Source organism: Gigantopelta aegis, chromosome 3 (assembly GCF_016097555.1).
Source record: "Gigantopelta aegis isolate Gae_Host chromosome 3, Gae_host_genome, whole genome shotgun sequence".
NCBI lineage: Eukaryota > Metazoa > Mollusca > Gastropoda > Neomphalida > Peltospiridae > Gigantopelta > Gigantopelta aegis.
In genome coordinates this window covers 88,814,079-88,836,549 of record NC_054701.1, presented here as the reverse complement: position 1 = coordinate 88,836,549, position 22,471 = coordinate 88,814,079, and the positions used below count along the sequence as shown (strand labels likewise).

Genomic DNA, 22,471 nt, shown 5'->3' with positions numbered 1-22,471 from the left:
CCTTCAGTTTAGTTGCAGAAAAAGAGGTTTTACATCAAGATAGTTTACCTGTAATTTTAATTAAGGTAGTATACCCAAGTATTTCAATTGTGATATTTATATACAATATTTTAATAAAAGAAGGGTCCCAGAGTATTTCAATTAAGGTAAATTATCTGGATATTTTAACTGATGTAGTTTACCTGGATATTTTAGTCAAGGTAGTTTACTTGGATATTTTAATTAAGGTAGTTTACCTGGATATTTTAGTCAAGGTAGATTACTTGAATATTTAATTAAGGTAGTTTACCTGGATATTTTAATAAAGGTACATGTACAAATGTAGTTTACCTGAATATTTTAATTAAGGTTTTTTACCTGGATATCTATCTTCCCAAGAAGGATCTTTTGCTGATGGAAATGACACAAATAAGAGAGGAATTTCGGCTGTTTCCAGATCCTCAACAGACAGGGACATGTAATCACCGAGGATACCACACAAATCATTGCTGTAATAAAAACACATTCACAACAACAAAATATATACATATTATATAATTATACATATAAATATACTCTTCAAAAAAAGAAACGCAAAAGGGTACAAATGGGTTATAACTCCGATTTTATGTTTCCTACCGGTTCATGCTTTGTGAATATAAGGTCATTGCATGTCCCAAACACATTCCCACGGTTACATTCGATAAAACGCAGCTACTGTACAATAAAGTTCCAAAATGTGAATATTCGCAAAAACGCAGCCACATGCAAACCATGTCACCACTGCACGTGCGTTGTCTGCACGTGCAACATGAACACCGACAGTATAAAAGTGCAGGGTGTTCGCTTGCCTGGCCTCTGTATCTGGCCGACAGTTGACAATCCAGGACATGCCACGTCTCAGTGAACCGCAGAGAAACAATGCCATCGGCCGACTAGACGCAGGCGAATCCAGAACGGCCGTTGCCAGGGCATTCCATGTGTCCCCAAGCACCATCTCCAGACTGTGGGACCGTTACCAGCAACATGGATCAACACGTGACCTCCCTAGATCCGGTCGACCACGGGTCACTACCCCCGGGCAGGACCACTACATCCGGGTACGCCACCTTCGGGAACGATTGACTACTGCCACCTCCACAGCCGCAGCAATACCAGGTTTGCGCAGGATATCCGACCAGACCGTACGGAACCGCCTACGTGAGGTAGGAATTCGTGCCAGACGTCCAGTTCGAGGTGTCATCTTAACACCACAACACCGTCGACTCCGACTGCAGTGGTGCCAGATTCATCGACAATGGCCTCAACTGCGATGGAGACAGGTGTGGTTCAGTGACGAGTCCCAATTTCTGCTCCGACGTCATGATGGAAGATGTCGCGTGTATAGGCGTCGTGGTGAACGTTATGCGGCAAACTGCGTGCAGGAAGTGGACAGATTCGGCGGGGGTAGTGTCATGGTGTGGGCAGCCATCTCACACACTGGCAGAACTGACCTGGTCCACGTGCAGGGCAACCTGAATGCACAGGGCTACATTGACCAGATCCTCCGGCCACACATCGTTCCAGTTATGGCCAACGCCAACGCAGTGTTCCAACATGACAACGCCAGGCCTCACACAGCACGTCTCACAACGGCTTTCCTACAGAACAACAACATTAATGTCCTTCCTTGGCCATCGACATCACCGGATTTGAACCCAATTGAGCATCTATGGGACGAGTTGGACCGATGCCTCCGACATCGACAACCACAGCCCCAGACCCTGCCCGAGCTGGCAGCAGCCTTGCAGGCCGAGTGGGCCACCATCCCCCGGGACGTCATCCGTACTCTGGTTGCTTCAATGTGCAGGCGGTGCCAGGCAGTTGTCAACACACGCGGAGGCCACACCCGGTATTGACTCCAGATGACCTTGACCTTGGTGGTGTGTCCTATCACTTACTCACAATGGACTAGAGTGAATTGTGAACAATCCTGCAACATTTGGTAATTATCGGACTCACCATTCAACAATTAAATCAATTCTCCAAATGTTACGACAATGTGGTTTTGCGTTTCTTCTTTTGAAGAGTATATATAAAAATTACTTATTACTTATACTAGAAAATGTGGTTTCTTTTCGGTTAAGTGTGTTGTGGAAAAAAAGAAAGAAGTAAAAACCACATGACTTGACATGGCTTTGGATGTTTGAAATTTAAAACAGGATGTTTTTGGACAACATGCAGGTTAGTTCCACTTATCATTATCAACATTTAGGTGTGGTGTTTAACATGATGTGGTAACCTGACAGATACTGAATTATTTCGATTCCTTGATTCACATGAAGTTAACCTTGCAACCAGCCAGCTAGAAAAGTTAATTTTGTTTAACAGTATCACTAGAGCACAATGATTAATGAATCATCAGCTACTGGATGTCACATAGTTATGATCATGACTATCAAACAGTTGGTTGTGTTTAGGATACTATACTCCATGGATTCACTATTAAATTCTCGACTGTTTTTGATTAGATTCTGAACCTTCCTGGGGTTGATTCTCGGCGATACTAACCTCAAGTAACTCCAGGTGTTTGAAGCCTTAAGCCCGAGTTCACTTGACGAGCCTGCCAGCCCCACAAAGACTGTGATAAATGAACATCCTGATCCAAGTTTCTCCATCACTGGGTACAGAGCTGAGGAAAATACAAGACATCACATGTTACTTCACTATCAGAACATACTAACAGTATTTAACATTGTTTTCATTACTGGATACAGAGCTGAGGATAATACAAGACATGCAAAAAGTCAATCTTGTCTAGTTAATTGGTAGACTCGGTTGATATTTTCCATATTAAAAAACACTTGTGATGAATCCTCTATTTATCACACCTAAAATACAGATGTATCCAACTTGTAAGATGTATCCATCTGATAGCAAAATATGAAAATCTAGTTGATTTTTTTTTTAAAACTACGTACGAGATTTGACCGCAATCTCAACCGGCAGTAATTTTTTAAAAGTGTTGATGGCTCCTGCATCTGATATAACCATCTTGGCGAGGACATCCACATCTCCTGATGACTTGTGGACCCGCACACCTGAAATAAAACATAACTCAAATTGAATGGCATTAATTAGGAAGAAGAAAATGTTTTATTTAATGACACACTCAACACATTTTATTTACAGTGATATGGCATCAGACATATGGTTAAGGACCACATAGTTTGTTTGTTTGTTTTATTTAACGACGCCGCTAGAGCACATTGATTTTTTATCTTATCATCGGCTATTGGACGTCAAACATATGGTCATTCTGACACTGTTTTTAGAGGAAACCCGCTGTCGCCACATAGGCTACTCTTTTTACGACAGACAGCAATGGATCTTTTATTTGCGCTTCCCACAGGCAGGATAGCACAAACCATGGCCTTTGTTGAACCAGTTATGGATCACTGGTCGGTGCAAGTGGTTTACACCTACCCATTGAGCCTTGCGGAGCACTCACTCAGGGTTTGGAGTCGGTATCTCGATTAAAAATCCCATGCCTCGACTGGGATCCGAACCCAGTACCTACCAGCCTGTAGACCGATGGCCTGCCACGACGCCACCGAGGCCGGTAAGGACCACATAGATATTGAGAAGAAACATGCTGTCGTCACTTCATGGGCTACTCTTTTTGATTAGCAGTATGAAATCTTTTATATGTACCATCCCACAGACAGAATAGTACATACCATAGCCTTTGTTACACCAGTTGTGGAGCACTAGCTGGAACGAGAAATAGCCCAATGGGTCCACCGATGGGGATCGATCCTAGACCGACCATGCATTAAGCTAACGTTTTACCACTGGGCTACGTCCTGCCCCTGCATTAATAAAGAGTACGATTCTCATGTAACTAGATACAATAAACATTGATAAAGAGTACGATTCTCATGTAACTAGATACAATAAACATTAATAAAGAGTACGATTCTCATGTAACTAGATACAATAAACATTTTTATCAAATGTATGAACATTATTTTATGCCAAATGATTACTTCCCTTGAGTTCCTTTATGCATACGGATCAAACTTTCTCATGTGTGAAACAAAGCTCACCATTCATTATTTGAATTTAATTTTACAATTATGTTAAAATATGTTCAAGTATACATTCTTGGGCCCTACTATGGAGAAAACTTGGAGTGTTTTCTCTTTTATAGATACATTACCTGTCCTCAAACAAGTGCACCTCCCCCCCACGCAAGTGGTCTGGTCCGAACATCCCAACAGCCAATGGGATGGCCTAAATTCTTCTACTGCATACTGCTCTCTAGTTCCGGTCACATGACTGTAACTTCCTTCTTTTTCCCTGAGCACATCGCACGGAGAACAGGAAGCGGGGAGGCCCGGGCGGGATGAATCTTGAGGACAGGTAATGTATCTATAAAAGAGAAAACACTCCAAGTTTTCTCCATTTCTATAGACATTACCTGTCCTCAAACAAGTGCAGCATTCAACAGATGGTGGTGGGTGCCGAGATCCGTAGATGCTTGTGGTAACTCCCCAACCGGAAAGAGGCTGACTAGTGGAAGAATAAGGCCAACCTTGGTAAGCTCTCCTCCTAGGGATGCCCGTCACAGACCAATGCAGGTGATGTTAGTAACAACAACCAGAATGGTGGTATCCGTCAGCAGTGGCAGGTACAGCTCCTAGAACATATGGACCAGGAGGCGGAAGCCACATCTCATGCTGGTTCTGACAGGGTGGGAAGACGTAGCCACCAGGGATGCAGGTGTTAGGTAACCCTCACGTATTGAAGTGTTATAGTTTTTCAATAACAAGCGACAACCTAATGAGGTGCATCCGTCAGAACATTGAACAAAACAAGACCCCCGAGTGTTTTCTGTCTAGTACACCAAAGATCTGTTAGTTCAATAACTACAACCAATAACCACATGGAGTGCAGGGTAAAGGTTATCGAGACAAAAGTTCCGGCACCAGTACGTGAACTGTGCATAAGTCTAAGCAATCCTCATCTGTCGATTCGATGGACATCTCGGTATGCAGCGCAGAATCAGACAGACATCAACGGCAACGAGGACGGCTTGTATTCAACAGAGTCTGTGCAGCAACAACCGGACCCAGATGATGGAACCCCTCAACGTCTTCTGTGGAGACATCCCTCAGATAATAGTTGGCGAAGATGGAGTCCGTAGCCCAGAACCAACCAGTGATAATGTGCTGAAAGGGTGTGTTGCAGTGCAGGGACATCATGGCAGCCAATGCACGGAGTTCATGCGGATTAGAAGCAGACAGAGCAGGTAAACCCTCCTTCTGATAGGTGGTCAGGATAGAAGACCGGATCCAGGTGGCCACCGTGTTCTTGGTAAGATCCCTCAACCGACTCTGGTTACAGGAGAGGAAAAGTCTTTTGCGATGTTGTCGAAAAGATCTGGTCCTCTCGATGTACTGGTGCAGGGCTCTGACAGGGCACAACGCCAAGTCCTCAACGTCCGCTGGACCAACGATAGAGGAGAGGGCCTGCACAGCATACGAACAAGGCGCTTGGTCTGGTAACTGATTCTTTGCAACAAAGTTCATGAGTAACCCCAAGTTGACTGCACACCGATCTCGGTGAAAATGTACCAAGTCTACATCAAGAGCATGGAGTTCTGAGACACGGGCAGCCGTGGCGAAACCGAGTAAAAACACCGTCTTCTGCGTCAAGTCTTGCAGGGAAGAGGATTCGATCGGCTCATAAGGTGCGGTCGATAACGCTCGTAACACCAGATTCAGGTCCCATCTTGGTGGCCAAAACCGGTGTACTTGATCTTCAAGGCGAAACCCTTTGATCATCTTATGGATCTCAGGAATACCCGATAACTTCGTTCCAGTAGTGACATCACGAACAGTAGCGATGACCGAAACGTACCCAGCGATGGTAGACCCCTTCAATCGTAAAGTGGTCCGCAGATACAGCAAAAAATCAGCAAGACGAGGTATTTGAATCGTCTGAGGGTTGAGTTGTAAGCCGCAGTAGTAGATGATCTGTGCGCTTTCAAAATGGCCGCCGTAGACTGTGAAGAAAAACCTTTCTTGGATGTGGATGGTATAGTCTTGACGTGGGATGCAGCAACAGATGATCCCAGTCTGGCAGCGATAAAGGATGTGGATCGGCAAGACGTATTAGATCTGGATACCACATCCTGGATGGCCACATCAAAGCAATGAGTAACAGGCGACAATGGTACAGCTGAAAACCTCAGCGGCACCCTTGGAAGGAGGATTGGTGGAGGAAAAGCGTATGCGTCCATCTGTTCCCAGCTGATGGCCAATGCGTCGAGATCCAGAGCTTCGGGATCCGGCACCGGAGACACGTAAACCCTCAGCTGATGGTTGAATCGTGTGGCGAAAGGATCGATGTTTGGTGTGCAAAGTCTGTCGCACACCCATCGAAACGCTTCGGGATGGAGCATCCATTCCATCTGATGTGGAGACAACGGCCGAGACAGTGTGTCGACTAGTACATTGGAAACCCCTGGAATATGGCGAGCCCGAAGTTGCAACGGAATCTCGTCAACCAGCTTGTAGAGACGATAAGTCAACTGCAGCAGACTGCTGGAGTGGGTTCCGCCCCAATGGTTGACATAAGCCACTGCGGTGGTACTGTCTGTGGCTACCATGAGAGAGGCGCCTGACGGCATCTCTCGCCAATGAAGGATGACGTAACTGCCAACATCTCCAACAGGCTGATGTGTAGATCAGCTTCATCTGGAAACCACAGCCACCAACAAGGACTGGACTGCAAGGCGACTGGTAACCGGATCAGTAAATCTGCGTTATTGTACTGAATGCATGGATTCAGAAACAAACTGGATACCGCGACCTCTAAGCGTCAAATGTTGCGCCGACGTCAAAATTACTCTTGCAATGATACTTCATGAAACAGTAATAGAGTGATTCAGGAATCAAGACATCGGAAACAGCGACCCCGTGATACAGGCAAGAGCCAAGACAGCGTAGCAACTCGCTACGCTACATGCCCGATATACCTGGAAGTGAAGCAACACAAAACAGCAACCGGCTAAAATCCACGGTCGTCACACCACCCGGTGCGAAACAGCAGCAGAGACCATCTAGACAGCATCGGTCACGAACTCTGGCGGTAACAACAGTGAACGTCAGTGAGTTGATAAGCCGCAATGATCCCCGTACCACGCGATGGCAACTGGATAACTTCCGGAACCAGCGGAAGTAGCGACTGTCTTGCATCGCCACCGGATATAGAGAACGATCTGCCGAATGTCGCTGAACCTTCCTCGAACATCGGTGCACGGGATCTCAACACAAGTGACCGGACCAGTAGACTGTCTTCGTCACCAACCCGGAACGCTTGTAACGTCGAACCCCTTCACAGCAAAGAGCCGTATGTAGACCACAGGTCTGCCAAGATTACAGGCTTGTGCTGAAAGTCGAGAATGGATCGCTTCAGGCAAGTCGGTTGACGATAGTGTGCAATCGTAGTGCACATCGACGTCACGGAAGTCGACGGCTGGAACAAGGCATATCCTCTGGCATCCTGCACCTGAGGAGTTATGGTCGCCATGTACATGTACGCTGAACTGAAGCCATCGACAGGACGTGCCAATCTGTAAGTTCTAGGAAGACGTCTGGTCCCGCCGGAAACAGCGTCATCCAAAGCCGGCACCACACCGTTGAAGGATAGGTTGAAGACGGGAGACAATCAGTCACAGCCATGTGGGTCACTGCGTCCGGATTTTCTATAACGGAAGGTGCCGACGCATCATCTGGAAAATCAGTCAGTAACCTGGCACAGGCACTTCGATCCAATGTACTGGCTGCAATCGGAAACACGGACCGTGGACGGTCCCGTCAGGAGCCGGTGTAAACCCTGAACGCCGAATCAGCTGCCGACTGGTGTGGACTCTTCTTTCGTCTGGTCCCGCCGGAAACAGCGTCATCCAAAGCCGGTGCCACACCGTTGAAGGATAGGTTGAAGACGGGAGACAATCAGTCACAGCCATGTGGGTCACTGCGTCCGGATTTTCTATAACGGAAGGTGCCGACGCATCATCTGGAAAATCAGTCAGTAACCTGGCACAGGCACTTCGATCCAATGTACTGGCTGCAATCGGAAACACGGACCGTGGACGGTCCCGTCAGGAGCCGGTGTAAACCCTGAACGCCGAATCAGCTGCCGACTGGTGTGGACTCTTCTTTCGTCTGGTCCCGCCGGAAACAGCGTCATCCAAAGCCGGTGCCACACCGTTGAAGGATAGGTTGAAGACGGGAGACAATCAGTCACAGCCATGTGGGTCACTGCGTCCGGATTTTCTATAACGGAAGGTGCCGACGCATCATCTGGAAAATCAGTCAGTAACCTGGCACAGGCACTTCGATCCAATGTACTGGCTGCAATCGGAAACACGGACCGTGGACGGTCCCGTCAGGAGCCGGTGTAAACCCTGAACGCCGAATCAGCTGCTGACTGGTGTGGACTCTTCTTTTGTCTGGTCCCGCCGGAAACAGCGTCATCCAAAGCCGGCGCCACACCGCTGAAGGATAGGTTGAAGACGGGAGACAATCAGTCACAGCCATGTGGGTCACTGCATCCGGATCTTCTATAACGGAAGGTGCCGACGCATCATCTGGAAAATCAGTCAGTAACCTGGCACAGGCACTTCGATCCAATGTACTGGCTGCAATCGGAAACACGGACCGTGGACGGTCCCGTCAGGAGCCGGTGTAACCCTGGACGCTGCACCACTTCGATCGATCACGGGACCACTTCGATCGATCACGGGACAACGGTACCGAACGGTGAGCCAATGACACAGCAATCTTCCAGTTCGTTACAGGGCTCCGTCTGCTTGCTGGAACAACGATCCGCACGGGCCGGTTACTGGTAGCCATGTAAACCGACGGGGGCCTGTGGCAGCCAACGATCGAATGCCGACATCTGCCAGTGGAACCTCCGTGGCGATCATCGAAACCGGACCCTTCTTGGCTGAAACAGGTGGATGGGCCAGCGGCGGTAGCATATCAGATATGACAGCCAGACAATCCCTCAGTGACAGGTGGTCCGCCGCATCCAGATCTTCCAGCACCGCAAGAACCGATACATCATCAGAAAGTCACGTAGCACTGTGAACAAGCCAGTCGCTCTGGTCATGGCCCGATGGAGATACCGGAGAACCGGACCGTGGGCGGTCCCGTGTGGATACCAAGGAACGGATGACCACATCGTCGTTGGATGTGGCAAGGACGGCAACATGTCATAGACGGCCGCCAAGCAATCCCTCATAGTCATATGGTCCGTAGAGTCGGGCTCTTCAATGACAGATGCCGCAGGTGCTTCATCACCAAGTCTCGTAGAACTCGAGCACAGGTCAATCGATGTACCGTAATGGAAGCCGCCGGTTAACCGTACCGTGAATGGTCCCGTCTAGCCCTCGGAGGCCTTGGAAGCCACATCAACTGAAGGTTGGCGCTGACGATCTGTGGAACCCGTAGGGAGCCATACAGGTCATGTGGAACGGCTACGGTCCCGGCTCCGATGCGCCGAAGAGGACTTCCCCGCCGAAGATCGGTGAGCCTTGGAATCCGTGGAGCGTCTATCTGAATGAGCCGGCTTCTTAGAGGGCTGCGTAGAGACCGCAGGCCTGTCATCCGAAGTCTTAGGTATCGGTGGAGCTGAAGAAGCCGCACCCCCTGAAGAGGGGACTGGAACCGGACCTGACCCCGAACCCGCCGGTTTGGGTAAGGTCGCCATTGACACCATTGTTTCTTCCAGCATGGTCGGTAGAATTGAACGTAACACTTCCGCCACGGAGTCAGCAATCGAAGGCGAAGATTCCACCTTCTTGGTCCTCGAAGATTCCACCTTCTTGGTCCTCGCTGACACCACCTTCAGGTAAGCTGCAAACTCGACATCAGACAAGCCCGCACAAAGGTCGCATCTAGAAGTGAGGCCACACGAACACGACAACCTGGACATAAGTCGTGTGGGTCGCCGCCGGCACTAACTTCTTGCAGCGTAACACGCTCGAACTAGTCGCCTGAACATTATCAGATATGATAATAGTAATTTTTCAATCTGTGAAAAGAAAGAAAAACCAACCATAACACAAATACAAAGCCGGTAAATAAAGACGCCATTTTGCAAATGGCGTCCGACACGACAACCGGCGATATAACAACATTTCATGTAATTAACACTTGGCAAGTCAAGCGAAATACATACGAAAGCTAACGAAAGCTAACAAAAAGTAAGGTGAAAAACATTTCACCCAAACACAAAGCCAGTCAACACAGACGCCATTTTGCAAATGGCGTCCGACACGACAACCGGCAATATAAACAACATTTCATGTAATTAAACGCTTGGAAAGTCAAGTGAAATACGCGAAAAGAACATACGAACATACGAAAGCTAATGAAAACGAAGGTGAAAAACATTTCACCCAAACACGAATACAAAACCAAAGGTCTTATAAAAAAGTTGACTCCAAACAGAGCCAAGCAAAAGGACGTCCAGACCCTTTAGCGAAGAGAAAAAGAAGGAAGTTACAGTCATGTGACCGGAACTAGAGAGCAGTATGCAGTAGAAGAATTTAGGCCATCCCATTGGCTGTTGGGATGTTCGGACCAGACCACTTGCGTGGGGGGGGGAGGTGCACTTGTTTGAGGACAGGTAATGTCTATAGAAAAAGCTGACTGTCCACCTATGGCTTAACCCTTCTGACAAAACAAAATATGCTTACCTATAGCTCAACCCTTTTCATTGGTCAAAATATGCTTACCTACAGCAGACCCTTCTCCCTGGTCAAAATGATACTAACCTACATGTATAGCTCGACCCTTCTCATTGGTCAAAATGATGCTTACCTACAGCTCGATCCTTCTCACTGGTCAAAATGATGCTTACCCATAACTCGACCCTTCTCACTGGTCAAAATGATGCTTACCTATAGCAGACCCTTCTCAATGGTCAAAATGATGCTTACCTATAGCTCGACCCTTCTCACTGGTCAAAATGATGCTTACCTATAGCACGGCCCTTCTCACTGGTCAAAATGATGCTTACCTATAGCAGACCCTTCTCACTGGTCAAAATGATGCTTACCTATAGTTCGACCCTTCTCACTGGTCAAAATGATGCTTACCTATAGCTTGACCCTTCTCAATGGTCAAAATGATGCTTACCTATAGCTCGACCCTTCTCACTGGTCAAAATGATGCTTACCTATAGCTCGACCCTTCTCACTGGTCAAAATGATGCTTACCTATAGCAGACCCTTCTCATTGGTCAAAATGATGCTTACCTATAGCAGACCCTTCTCAATGGTCAAAATGATGCTTACCTATAGCTCGACCCTTCTCACTGGTCAAAATGATGCTTACCTATAGCTTGACCCTTCTCATTGGTCAAAATGATGCTTACCTGTAACTCGACCCTTCTCATTGGTCAAAATCTTTGTGACTGGAGCCTGAATCAGGACACGGCCACCATACCGCTCTATGTTCTTAATCATCTGGAAAGGAATCTCGCTGGATCCGCCATTCACGTAATACGCTCCTTTGTGGTAATGGTTGATTACACTGAGATGTAGAGTGAACGGAGCCTCACTCGGACTCAGACCTGAAACATTCAAGTGAACAAGGAATTCATTTTATATTTTTAAAGATCGGGTAAGCTGTTCTCACATAAGTTTGAGGATGATTCTTTTGTTTATACCCAGATGAACATAAAATAAATAACAGACAATACTTATAATTAAATTTGAATCATACAGGCTAATAATAACACTAAAACGTCACACTTTATTTTGAATTATTTTTTTATCCATAAACAATAATGCTCAATAAGACAACTTGCACATATAAAATGACGTCATCAGATATGATGTTTCCTGACGACGTAATTTTTATGCTCCTCGAAAAAGGAACAAACTCCGGTTGCTATGTCTGGACCAATGGGATATGACGTTACGTTGTAATGTATGTAACAGAAATTTAATTATTAATTTTATAATCTTTGTTTCACAGCTGCTATTAGGTCAATAAAGGAATAATTCTTTGCAATGTAGCTTCAGTATAAAGGATTAATACTTTATCTTATGTCAACCTGTATCATGTCTGTTGTGGTGATATATCCCCCTGGAAATATTACTGGTTAAGTAAAAATTAAAGTTTCTTTTGTTTAACAACACCACTAGAGCACATTGGTTACTTAATCATTGGCTACTGGATGTCAAACATTAGTTAATTCTGACTCATAGTCTTCAGAGGAAACCCACACTATACTATCAATTGAATATGATCCTTAAACTAATGTAGTATAACCTAATATAGAACTGTGAGATATAAATCTGTCTGAAATAATCAAGTTTAACAAGAAATCCCTAATAAAAACGAGTCATGGTGCACTGGCTGGAACAAGAAATAGCCCAGTACGCTGCCTGTACAGTGATATTACCGTAGTCTCCAATGATGTAGGAAAGGACTGCCTTGAGATCTGCGTTGTTGGTGAGACCATCAAGGACATCCTGCAGACTGCACTGTGAGTACGCGAAGTAGTCACGGTACATGAGACGGTACACGCCGGTCACCACCAGCAGTCGCGCCAGCCACAGCGGCATGAACTTCAACATGTAGTGGGCATACGCACTCTTCCGCACTTTCTGAAACACAACACATTGTATATGCTGAACAATTTCAAAATTCCATAAAACACAAGAAATTGTTTTAAAAGTTTGTTTCAGTTAACAAAACTACTAGAGCACACTGATTAGTTAATCAACTACAATGGATAATTCTGACGCATTCTTTAGAAGAAACCTACCACCATAACTACATCACATACTTCTCATCACTTTACAGGAATGACCTTTACAAACGCCATGGCATTTCAGAATTTTCAATGACCCATATTAACAACATTAATAGCTACATGTAGTTCAACACTCAACCTGATTATAAGAAAATTTCTAATCCAGTCACACCAATTAATCTGAAACATACAAAATGTTAAATCTATGCTAAATGCAGGAAGCAGCAGCAATAAACTCTATTTAAGAAGCTGTCAGCACAAACCAGCATGAGATCTCGGAACTTGTCGACATCCTCTGTATTGTGGGGGAACAACGCTTTAAGCTGGTCCCAGTACTCCTGGTTCGGACCCGATTTCATAGGGTATCTCTTCGCTTTACCCGGCTCACCAATGGCAACCTGAAAATAGTTTTTTTTTTTTTTTAAATAAAATATAACAAAACTCAATAATAGTGATTTGACTAACCAACTGAATAACAGCATGTTAATGTATGCATTACTAATTATAAACTAAGTTAATATTTTGAGCACATACCACATCATATTCCTGGTCCATAGGGACCCAGTGTAACTATAAAGTTAATATGTTGAGCACATACCACATCATATTCCTGGTCCATAGGGACCCAGTCCAACTGTCCTTCAGTCAACTGATCCACCAAGACATGCGTCCATGTCTTCCCATCCATCTCTCCAATGTAGTGGATTCCTGTTACACAACAGAACACATCAACGTCTGCTTATTAAACTGTACAAACATGAACACACAATATATATATATTAAATATAGGCAAGATAATAAATAAAGGATAATAAACTCATTTCCATTTATTCAAAGAATTCAATATATGGTTTACCCACCAATGTCAAACTCAAATCCCATCTCAATAAAGGTGCAATATTCATGCAGGGCTTTTCTGTCCTGGACAGACAGTCCAGATAGCTGATGTGTGTGCCCAGGACATTGTGCTTGAACCGTAATTGACTATAAGCATGAAAATAAGATAAAATGGAATGCAGGTCTTTAGATTTCACTAATTTGAGTGCAAGAGTTTTTTTGTCTGTTCTGAGCACAGCGAGAGGTTTGTTTAATGCAGTAATGTTATTGACATCTGCTGAAGAGTTGAAGATATTCTGAAGTTCATTTCAAGTTAATTATTTCAATCTAATTAAAGGTTAATATTTCAGTGGTATTGAGATGACATTTGGTGATTAGCATGTTTGTACATGTATTTAATTTGGGTGTGATTATTTTCAGCATACATATATCGCCTTGACTTTGGTGCAATCTAAAGCCATACTGTAAATAATATACTGTTTCAGCAAACTCAGATCCCTTCTCAATTAAGGTGTGATTACCTACCAGTGTCAAACTCAAATCCCTTCTCAATGAAGGTGTGATTACCTACCGGTGTTTAACTCAAATCCCTTCTCAATGAAGGTGTGATTACCTACCGGTGTCAAACTCAAATCCCTTCTCAATGAAGGTGTGATGTTAAGGTACTGTTTACCTACCAGTGTCGAACTCAAATCCCTTCTCAATGAAGGTGTAATGTTATAGTACTGTTTACCTATCAGTGTCAAACTCAAATCCCTTCTCAATGAAGGTGTAATGTTATAGTACTGTTTACCTATCAGTGTCAAACTCAAATCTCTTCTCAATAAAGGTGTGATGTTATGGTACTGTTTCCCTACCAGTGTCAAACAAAAATCTCTTCTCAGTAAAGGTATGACATAAAAGTACTGTTTCCCTACCAGTGTCAAACTCAAATCTCTTCTCAATAAAGGTATGACATCAAGGTACTGTTTCCCTACCAGTGTCAATCTCAAATCCCTTCTCAATGAAAGTGTGATTACCTACCAGTGTCTAACTCAAATCCCTTCTCAATGAAGGTGTGATGTTATGGTACTGTTTACCTGTCAGTGTCAAACTCAAATCTCTTCTCAATAAAGGTGTGATGTTAAGGTACTGTTTCCCTACCAGTGTCAAACTCAAATCTCTTCTCAATAAAGGTATGACATCAAGGTATTGTTTCCCTACCAGTGTCAATCTCAAATCCCTTCTCAATGGTGTGATTACCCACCAGTGTCAAACTCAAGTCCCTTCTCAATGAATGTGTGATTACCCACCAGTGTCAAACTCAAATCCCTTCTCAATGAATGTGTGATTACCTACCAGTGTCAAACTCAAGTCCCTTCTCAATGAATGTGCGATTACCTACCAGTGTCAAACTCAAATCCCTTCTCAATGAATGTGTGATTACCTACCGGTGTCAAACTCAAATCCTTTCTCAATGAAGGTGCTATTACCTACCAGTGTCAAACTCAAATCATGTTTCATTGAAGGTGTGATTACCTACTGTTGTCAAACTCAAATCCCCTCTCAATGAAGGTGCTATTACCTATTGGTGTCAAACTCAAATCCCCTCTCAATGAAGGTGCAATTATCTACCACAGTCAAACTCAAATCCCTTCTCAATGAAGGTGTGATTACCCATCAGTGTCAAACTCAAATCCCTTCTCAATGAAGGTGTGATTACCTACCAGTGTCAAACTCAAATCCCTTCTCAATGAAGGTGTGATTACCTACCAGTGTCAAACTCAAATCCCTTCTCAATGAAGGTGTGATTACCTACCAGTGTCAAACTCAAATCCCTTCTCAATGAAGGTGTGACAGCATCCCCCAGCCACGTCATGCTGTTCGAGAACCAGAACCTTCTTGCCAACACGGCTCAGTAAAACAGCAGCTGAGAGTCCGCCCACTCCACTCCCTATCACAATGGCATCGAGATCGGATGGAATTTTCGACTGCTTGAATCCTAGTAAAATAAAGCAGAACATTTTTATTTTTAAAGACTTACCACTACAAGTAGGATATCATGTTCAATTAATTCCTGATTCACTTACTTGTATGGTGGTAATAAGTATTGTTTAAACCAAGTACAACATGTACTAGTCAGTTATATGTAAATGAAGCTGTCTAAAATCTACTCCAATTAACAGTGTTCACATTTTGAACAGAGGAATTCTCAAACTATGTTTTATATTTATGGTGAAAGTTTTGAAGCACACCAACTCTTTAACAATTATTTTTACACAAATTACTTTGGGTAACTCAAAAGTAACTTAATATGGGTTGTTGGGTTTTTTGGTGGGTTTTTTTGGGGGGTGGGGGTTGGTATACGAATACATGTATATGTAAAGAAATATTTTGAAATGGCAACTTCTGTAAAAAAAACTTAATATCTTCATACACATGTATCTTCCATAAACCGCTGTTATTAATGGAAACAAATATATTGGTAAGCTTATACAGGCTGTAGACGTGTTTGTAGGCCTGTTTTGTAATAATAAAATGTTACATTCTGGAAAGACCAAATTGCATCTTTAATCAATAAAGTTTTGACATCATAACATGTACTTTTTATCAAACATAATCCTTATGGGTAAATGCAAGCAATTGCTCTTGCTCCACTGCATTCCTGATGACATGCCGATGTTGCTAATTTATTTTACTGAAAATTACTTTGAAGCCGACACTGCGACCAATTGCTCTCCTACATATTTTCAGGAGAGTAGTTTATCATCAATTTTCAAACTGTACGTAAACATTAAATAAGATTATTGATGGATATGGTTTGGAATTTGAACTAAAATCCAAACTACCAGAAAATGTATGCCTGTGTAAAAGGAGTTAAGAACATCTGGAAACATATATATATATACTATAGGCCCTTGTAATTAACTGGTGACCTTCCACTAACTATTAATCAGTTTTGATATTTGTACCTCTACTACATGAAACTGTTTCCCAATGGACCTAAAATGTACATATGTGTGTCTATATCATATGCATGAAATACAGATACAAAACATATATATGAGTAATTATTTCAACATTGAACTTAGTTTATCAGTGTTTAGCCTACATGAATGTACATATTTGTGCATTATCGACGTTGTCCAGCCAGTGGTCCACAACTGGTGTAATAAAGCCTGTGGTATGTACTATCCTGTCTGTGGGATGGTGCATATAAAAGATTCCTTGCTGCTAATCGAAAAGAGTAGCCCATGAAGTGGCAACAGCGAGTTTCCTCTCTCTATATCTGTGTGGTCTGACACCATATAACCGTAAATAAAATGTGTTAAGTGTGTTGTTAAATAAAACATTTCCTTCCTTCTTCCTAATTAATGCCATTCAGTTTGACTTATGTTTTATTTCAGGTGTGCGGGTCCACAAGTCGATCAGGAGATGTGGATGTCCTCGCCAAGATGGTTATATCAGACGCAGGAGCCATCAACACTTTAAAAAAATTACTGCCAGTTGAGATTGCAGTCAAATCTTGTACGTAGTTTTTAAAAATCAACTAGATTTTCTTATTTTGCCTTTCAGATGGATACATCTTACGAGATGGATACATTAAGATTAACTAGACAAGGTTGACATTTTACATATTAAAAACCACAAGTAGTGAATTCTCTTTATCCTATAGTACTTCTAACGTAACATTTTCATTCGATATTTAGTAAATTAATTTGATGTCACACATTTTAATTAAATCTTACAAAAAAGTTATGTTTAGATATATGCAGGTTTTGTTGGCTTGTAACTGTATATAAAATGTGTTGAGTGTGTCGTTAAATAAAACAGTCCTTCTTCTTCTTCTTCTTCTTATCAACGTTGCACATTGACTGCTGCTAATTATATACATATATTGTATAAATTGTACTTGTTTCATCTGAAAGGTGACTGTCTGGTAATCTTGATCTCTCACACAAACTTTGACCCTCCTTCACCCAGACAGATACATGTCTTCAAATTGTAACATTTTACATTATGATTGTCAGTCGGGTCACTTATCAGTCTGGATGTGAAATTTCAACATGTAAAACAATCCCATGCTCAGGACATTCCTCTAAATCAAACCACATAGACAATACATGGATACAAAATTGGATGTTATATGTTACAAAGTTCAGATACAATCTGAAACATCTTCAACCAGTGGCCTAGTTCTGGACACAACTGTCATTCTACGTTTTAGTGACACTAGCACAACAGTATCTGGTACATTGAAATTGGTTCAAATCAAATCATATGAATTAGTGGCCAGATAAAACAACACTTTATAACAATTAATCATCACTAATAAATCTTGTGGATTTTTTTTTTTTTTTTTTTTTTTTTTTAAAGTCATTTTGCTGTTAAATTGAAATTCACCCTGGGTTATATAACAATGTCCTGTTACCAATGGTATGAATGAAAACATTTTTTTTTTTTATTTAAGATAGAAGGCCTTTCTAACTTTGACAAGATCAGAAAAAGTTAAAAGTTTGTTTTGTTTTGTTTAACGACACCACTAGAGCCCAATGATTTATTCATCAGGGGACACCCGCTACATTTTTCCATTAGCAGCTATGGATCTTTTATATATATACACATACATGTACCACAGCCTTTGATATATAAGTTCTGCATGGTGCACTGGTTGAGATGGGAAAAAACTCAATAAGAGAAGGAAGGAAGGAAGAAAATGTTTTAACAATGCACTCAACACATTTTATTTACGGTTATATGGCATCGGACATATGGTCAGAGAGGAAACCCGCTGTCTCCACTTCATGGGCTACTCTTTTTGATTAGCAGCAAGGTATACTAGTATTTTATATACACCATCCCACAGACAGGATAGTACATACCACAGACTTTGTTACACCAGTTGTGAAGCACTGGTTGGAACGAGAAATAGCCCAATGGGCCCACCAACGAGGATCGAACCTAGATCGATCGCGCATCAGGCGATCACTGTAACTGAGCTACATCCTGCACCCAACAAGAGACCCATTTATTTTTCCCATTCCAACCAATTTGGAGATTTGTATATCAAATGATGTGGTATGTGCCTTTTTGTATGTGGAAAAGTGCACATAAAAGACACCTTGCTGCTTCTGAAATGATGAAAGCCAACTGGTTTACCACCATTTACATGTAAGTTGTATGTTGGCAGGAACATTAAAAATCATCAAATTATAGGTATATTACATGCCATCAAATGTAGAAAATGTCACATATTTCACTGTTTAGACGGGTTTAGACGAGTCCTTGTTGAAAATTGTGCTTTTATTATTGAGATAATGCCAATACATTGCATGAGAATGCAAGAACTTTAAAGCATGACATACCTTTAGCAAGGTTTCTGCCAGATGGTAAAATGCGTATGTCACCATACCCAAATTGTTTTTCAGTTTTTTAAATTTTAAGTTAACCTTTTGACAAAATTAATGGCTCTTGTCATTACTGTATGATTTTCTTAACCCTAACCCTAAACGTAACTCATTTTCTTTCTGGGGGAGGCACCCCATACCCCGATAACTGGTTGCATTTAATTCCATAGCACCATACCCAAATATAATTATTTTTGAGTCAAATCATGAATTAAATTTAAATGTTGTTAACCAATATCATTGTTATCAATGCTACCAGTGTTCCAGTTAGGAATTTAATGGCAGGGCGCTAATTTAATTCTAAGGCATTTATAATATGAAAGTAATATTTTTAAGGCAATATATGCTGGATATGATCAAAAAAATGTCCTGCTTCTTTTTAATTTACCAATCTAATTAAAATTAGCTCCACTATTACATGTGGATCTAACAGCAGCCAGTTGAAGCTCATGTCCACCAATCAAAACCTTACTTGCAGAATCATGCCAGTGATTTAAAAATAATTTGAAAACATTCTGAATTATCCTGAGGGTATACGACATGTTTCGTGTGAATTACGAATGCCTTAAAACATGTTTTATTTTATAAAATAAATAATTTGTAATGTAAAATTGAAGACTGATTTAGTTGGGGTTTTTTTTATAAATAAATAAATAATTTTTAATGTAAAATTGAAGACTGATAACCCATCCCGTACATATTGGTATGGTTCGCTGTACTGCGGCCACTAAAATAGACTCGCCCGATATTTTTAGAATTTGTATGCTCCCAAATAACGTTATAAAAGGCGAAGTGTGATTGGTCAATATTTAAATTATTATTTACAGACGAAATGTTACCTGGACATTGGAGATTACGCAGTGTTGTTAGCAATCTGATTAAAATTAGTTCTACTGGTCTAAATAAGGCATTCGTAATTCACATGAAACATATTGTATACCCTCAGGTTAATTCAGAATTTTTCTAATTATTTTTAAATCACTGGCATGATTCTGCAAGTAGGCCTAAGGTTTTGATTGGTGGACATGAGCTCCAACTGGCTGCTGTTAGATCCACATATAATAGTGGAGCTAATTTTAATTAGATTGTTAATTTACTAACTTTTTTGCGGGGGTGGAGGGGTGGGTGGCAACAAAACTATTATTCTTAAATTTGAATTTTTTATGACAAAGTACCTTCATGGCCGTAATTAATAATATTGTACTACTGCACTAAATACAGAAACGATTAAGCCATAATTTATCATTACGAAATGTGGAATCACCTAAACACTAAATCCTATTATTATTTGTGTTTATTGTTTGTAGTATTAATACCATTTAATATCATCCACAAATGTAAAATAAAATAAGCTATGTCGTTTTTTATTCCCAATTTTGCAGTAAAACATTCCCAATCACTGTAAATAATTCTAATTTTGTATTATTATATAAAGGCATATTTTGAAAACAATACATAAGACGAGATATTAATTTGAATAAATACAAGCATATGTATAGTATTAGTCTGTTTGATTCTAACAAAGCTTTACTAAGATGTTTTTTTCAATGAAACTGAAAATTCCCCGTTTTTGTAAAACAATGCTAAAATTTCCTAACTCAAAGCCATGGGTGTTAAGTCAAATTTTAGAAATAAAACCCTGAATTATATTTGCAAATGCATGTAATTTCTGACACTATTATTAAAGGTCAAGGTCTAGATAAATTTAATTAGTAAGCTTTTGTAGACGAATGAATGAACGAACGAACGAACAAACAAACGAATGCTTAATAACACCCCAGCACAAAATATATATCCGCTATTGACTGTTTAACAATGGTAAATATATAAATGAATTGAGGATCAACATCAATATAAAAAAATCTAAAATTAAGTTCGTTAAAACACAGTGTAGAGAGCTGTGCAAAAGTATAACCAGTGTTGCAAATTTGCTTAGTGCCATATTATAAGGATGTAATTAATGTTGCATTATAATAACAGGTTATACCAGTTAACTATAATATGTATCTTGCAATGGTCACCTAATATAATAAAAATCGTTATCTAAAAATTATTTCCAAAACTTATTAGTCATCAAGATAAACCTCACGTACTTTTGTTGTTATATGGAGGTTTACCTTGATGGTCAACTTTCATCTAATTTAATAACAGATCTGTCTCTAGCCATGATGTAGGTAGACCACAGCTAGAGGATACTCGAGCTAGGTTATAGGTTATTATAACCTATTTATAGTTAGCCCAACCTGGTTATAGTTAGCCCAATCGAGAGCTAGACGGACATTTGCAGTTATAATCGAACTCTCAGTCAGAGATGACTCTATAACATAGAATTTCTGCCTACTACCGGGTAGGCAAGGATTCCAATATTATTACCCATATGGACAGAGAGAAGTAGGGAAAAAAAATAATGATCTTTCCTGAGGGAAAGAAAAAACCTGTTTCTTCCTCTAGATATATTTTGGTGTCATAATCAGTGCTTTACTATAGGCTTTGACGTCACAACTGCTAGCTGATCATTTTAGTGCATGCAGCGGTTAATAAGTGTAAAATGGTGCATGGCAGTCATGTCAACAACTAACTTACATCATCAGCGATATGTACCATACGTCACTGCTATGACGCAACACTGTCTCTTGATCTCAGCTTGCAAGTTTACCTGTTTTCAATAACAGTATAGTTTGAAAAACTTCCATAATATGATAAAGATTGATCACGGGTAATAAATAGAATACACAACACACTACTCGACAATACCATTTATCTTATACACGTGAATTAATGTTCTAAATTAGGCTCATGAAGGACAACATCAATTCACTCGTGGAAGATAAACAGTATTGCCCCGTAGCTTGTTGAGTATTCTCTAAATCCTACAACTATACACAGACTATTTTCCAGTTCTCTGATAACAAATATTTTACATATTAATCACTAATACACACACTACATCAAGGAAGCCATCAGCACCTACATATTTACCTGAAACTTTATTGCTAGGTTATATATAGTCTGTATATTAGACCGAATATAATTTACATTTCATTTTTACTTTTTAAATATTTGTCTATTTTATATTTATATCTTATCTCCAAAATAAATAAAATTGGCAGTGTAGCTCCGATTGGATTTTGACTGGTACGTCTACAAAATTTTCTATTAAACCAGTATTTTCTGATTTGTTCAACAGAGAAATACCAGTTTAACGACTGCATGGAAGCCACTGCCATGTTTTTAATTTTTATTGTTTTAATAAAAGGACAATCCTATCAGCTAAATGAGCTATGAAAACTGTTGATTTTTGTGAACAGTGGAAATAAATATATATATCCATCTATTTTACGTGTGCTGTTTGTTGAGTGTAATGTGCGCTGTTTTTCACTCACCAGATTGAAATTATGTGCGCTGTACGGGCGCGATCGCACCCGCGTACCTTAAAAAGCAAG

The 22,471-nt window shown here is 41.3% G+C and overlaps 1 protein-coding gene across 1 annotated transcript in view; it reads right to left on the bottom strand.

Moving 5' to 3' along the window:
- Positions 1–22,471, bottom strand: part of LOC121369281 (all-trans-retinol 13,14-reductase-like) — a 31,017-nt gene that overhangs the window by 6,278 nt on the left and 2,268 nt on the right. Inside the window, exons 2-9 of the mRNA XM_041494246.1 lie at positions 15,440–15,622; positions 13,403–13,512; positions 13,068–13,202; positions 12,451–12,655; positions 11,416–11,613; positions 2,940–3,059; positions 2,530–2,650; positions 358–488 (exon numbers count right to left, since the gene is read on the bottom strand). Coding sequence (XP_041350180.1) covers positions 358–488; positions 2,530–2,650; positions 2,940–3,059; positions 11,416–11,613; positions 12,451–12,655; positions 13,068–13,202; positions 13,403–13,512; positions 15,440–15,622 — 1,203 coding nt within the window. The remainder of the gene's footprint in view (positions 1–357; positions 489–2,529; positions 2,651–2,939; positions 3,060–11,415; positions 11,614–12,450; positions 12,656–13,067; positions 13,203–13,402; positions 13,513–15,439; positions 15,623–22,471) is intronic.